A 2,225-nucleotide genomic window follows, 5' to 3' on the forward strand; every position below is an offset into this window, starting at 1 on the left:
CGCTCGCGGGCAACCCGTGGGCGCAGTGGAAGGTTTACAACACAGGCAACGGCAAGCTCGCGTTCCAGGCGGACTCTGGCAACTACTTGGCCCGCTGCAACAACTGTGCAACCGGTGCCGCGTACCCGGACGAAGGCTTTGTGCACGCCAAGAACTGGCGCGACGGTGCGTGGGCCCAGTTTACATGCGTCGACCTCGGCAACGGCAAGATCGGTCTCCAGGCCGACACGGGCAACTTTGTCTCGCGCTGCAACAACTGCGTCCGCGGCGCGTACCCCGACGCGGTCACGATGCATGTCAGCAACCCCAAGCTCGGCGCGTGGTCGCAGTGGACGGTCGTCAAGCAGTAAGCAAGGCCACCATTCGATCTTCGTCCCGCGGCCGTCGCGTGCCTGTGTCCATGGTGCAGCTGTCTAACCTCGTGAATCAACGTTCTATTCTTTGTGCTAACAAGCTGACCAAGTGTTGATGTAGTGACTAATGTACTAGAGGAGTGAACGAATGTATGGAACAGAGTCTCCTGGGTCAAGCGATGAAATTTGTGCCCTCATGACGCGGAGAGCACTGATTGGCCAAAGACGATCCTCGTTCTTGACGCAGCGGGTGCCACGTATGGCCATCGTCGGTTTTGTAACGGCATCCGGCCTCTCTATTCTTACACACCTCGGCGCTGGCACGCAGTTGAAATAGCCACCCAAATACGAGCGACAGAGACGCATGGAGTCGCCGCCACGGTTTGTGAGCCCGCCCCATATTAGCCGCGTCATGAGCACGCATCGGCAGTCGTGCTTTGTGCCCAATATACTCTGTACTAGTACTGGTATAGCGGCACCAAACAGTGTATTCAACGTCATGCCTACAGACGCTGGTAGGTCCGGCGCCGACGTCCTTGGAGCGTCAGAAAGGCCAGCAGCACACATACTCCGAGCGCAGCGAAAAGCCCCGGCGTCTTCGTCCACGGCGTCGCATCCAGTCGCTGCGTGACGAGATCGAGGCGAGTCTCGTGGCGGTGCTGCCGGTCGTTGTTCCACGCGATCGCGCTCGTGTCTTCGACAACGTACTTTGCCGCCTTGGTCGCGTTGAAGGGGCGGATGCCGTAGAGCGACCCGCCAAACGCCGGGCTCTCATCCCAGACGAGCGCTTCGTCGCTGACGTCCGGTACCATAAAGTGGCAGTCCGACTCGATGGCGAGGTTGTTGATACCCCGGACGATGCGAAAGAATCCATTCTCGCCCCAGTACGTGCCCCACGAGTTGCGCGCACGCCAAAACTTGACGCCGGCTTCGTCCTCGCCCCACCCGACAATCTCAACGTCGTGGTCAATGTGCGTGAAGTTGGTCGTATCGTGCAGGATCCCGGCCGTGTAGTCGTTGATGAACGGCGGGCTGCACGCAATCCCGCACGTAATCGGACCGTTGAGGAGCTCGTGCATCATGGCATGCTCGCCGGCAATGCGCGCATACTCCTTCGCCCGATACCGGACCATCTTGGTCACGGGAAAGCAGTGGGGCACATTGAGGCTGTCGGGCGTCTTCATGCAGCTAGAACGATAGCGTCAGAGGAAATGAGGTAAGCTGGTAAGTGTACTTGACGCAGTAGCCGTCCGGCGGACACGTGCCATTGTACAAGTCAATGTACTTGGTGTAGTCGGTCGCGTTGTAGTGCAGACACGTCTCGTCCGGAAGGCCATACTTGTGCATAAACTCGTACACGTCCGCGGGCTCGCCGCCCTTGCAGCCGTGGGAGAGGCCGTGGCCCGGCGCGCAGTTGAGAAAGCTCTGCCGCCCGAGCATCACGTCCGGGCCGTGGAACCCGAGCTTGTGGTTGAGGATCTTGATGCGGTCGTTCGCACTCGAGAGCGCGCCGTGCGCAAAGCACGACCCGCAGTACTGCGGAATGTGCTGGTTCCAAGACGACGTGCACATACCGCGCTCGCACCAATCGAGCGCCTTTGGTAGCGACGCCATCGCCAGCACCTCGGTGGCCGTCGGTGGCGGCAGCGTATGCACGCTCGGATGCAGGTGTTCGCGCTGGCGCATCGTGCGCTGGCAGTACGAGCCATAGCCGACGCCAGTCATGGCCATGAGGACCAAGAGAAGACGTTGCATGAGGGCCGAATGCAATCTGTATCGACGACGACGACGTTCTGCCCGCGATCTTTCTTCCAGCCCAACGGGATCTTTGCGTTGCGATCTTCCGACGCACGGTAATAGTGTACGACCAAG

General features: G+C 60.0%; 1 protein-coding gene across 1 annotated transcript; it reads right to left on the reverse strand.

The window, feature by feature from the left end:
• Window positions 1-818: 818 nt before the first annotated feature.
• SDRG_17340 (hypothetical protein) lies at window positions 819-2,198 on the reverse strand. The gene is made up of 2 exons (XM_008623581.1): window positions 1,588-2,198; window positions 819-1,541 (listed from the first exon to the last, which is right to left on the reverse strand). Exons 1-2 carry the CDS (start codon window positions 2,106-2,108, stop codon window positions 857-859), a joined length of 1,206 nt encoding a protein of 401 aa, XP_008621803.1. The 5' UTR covers window positions 2,109-2,198; the 3' UTR covers window positions 819-856.
• Between the last annotated feature and the right edge of the window lie 27 nt (window positions 2,199-2,225).

This window comes from Saprolegnia diclina (assembly GCF_000281045.1).
Source record: "Saprolegnia diclina VS20 unplaced genomic scaffold supercont1.277, whole genome shotgun sequence".
Taxonomy (NCBI): domain Eukaryota; phylum Oomycota; class Saprolegniomycetes; order Saprolegniales; family Saprolegniaceae; genus Saprolegnia; species Saprolegnia diclina.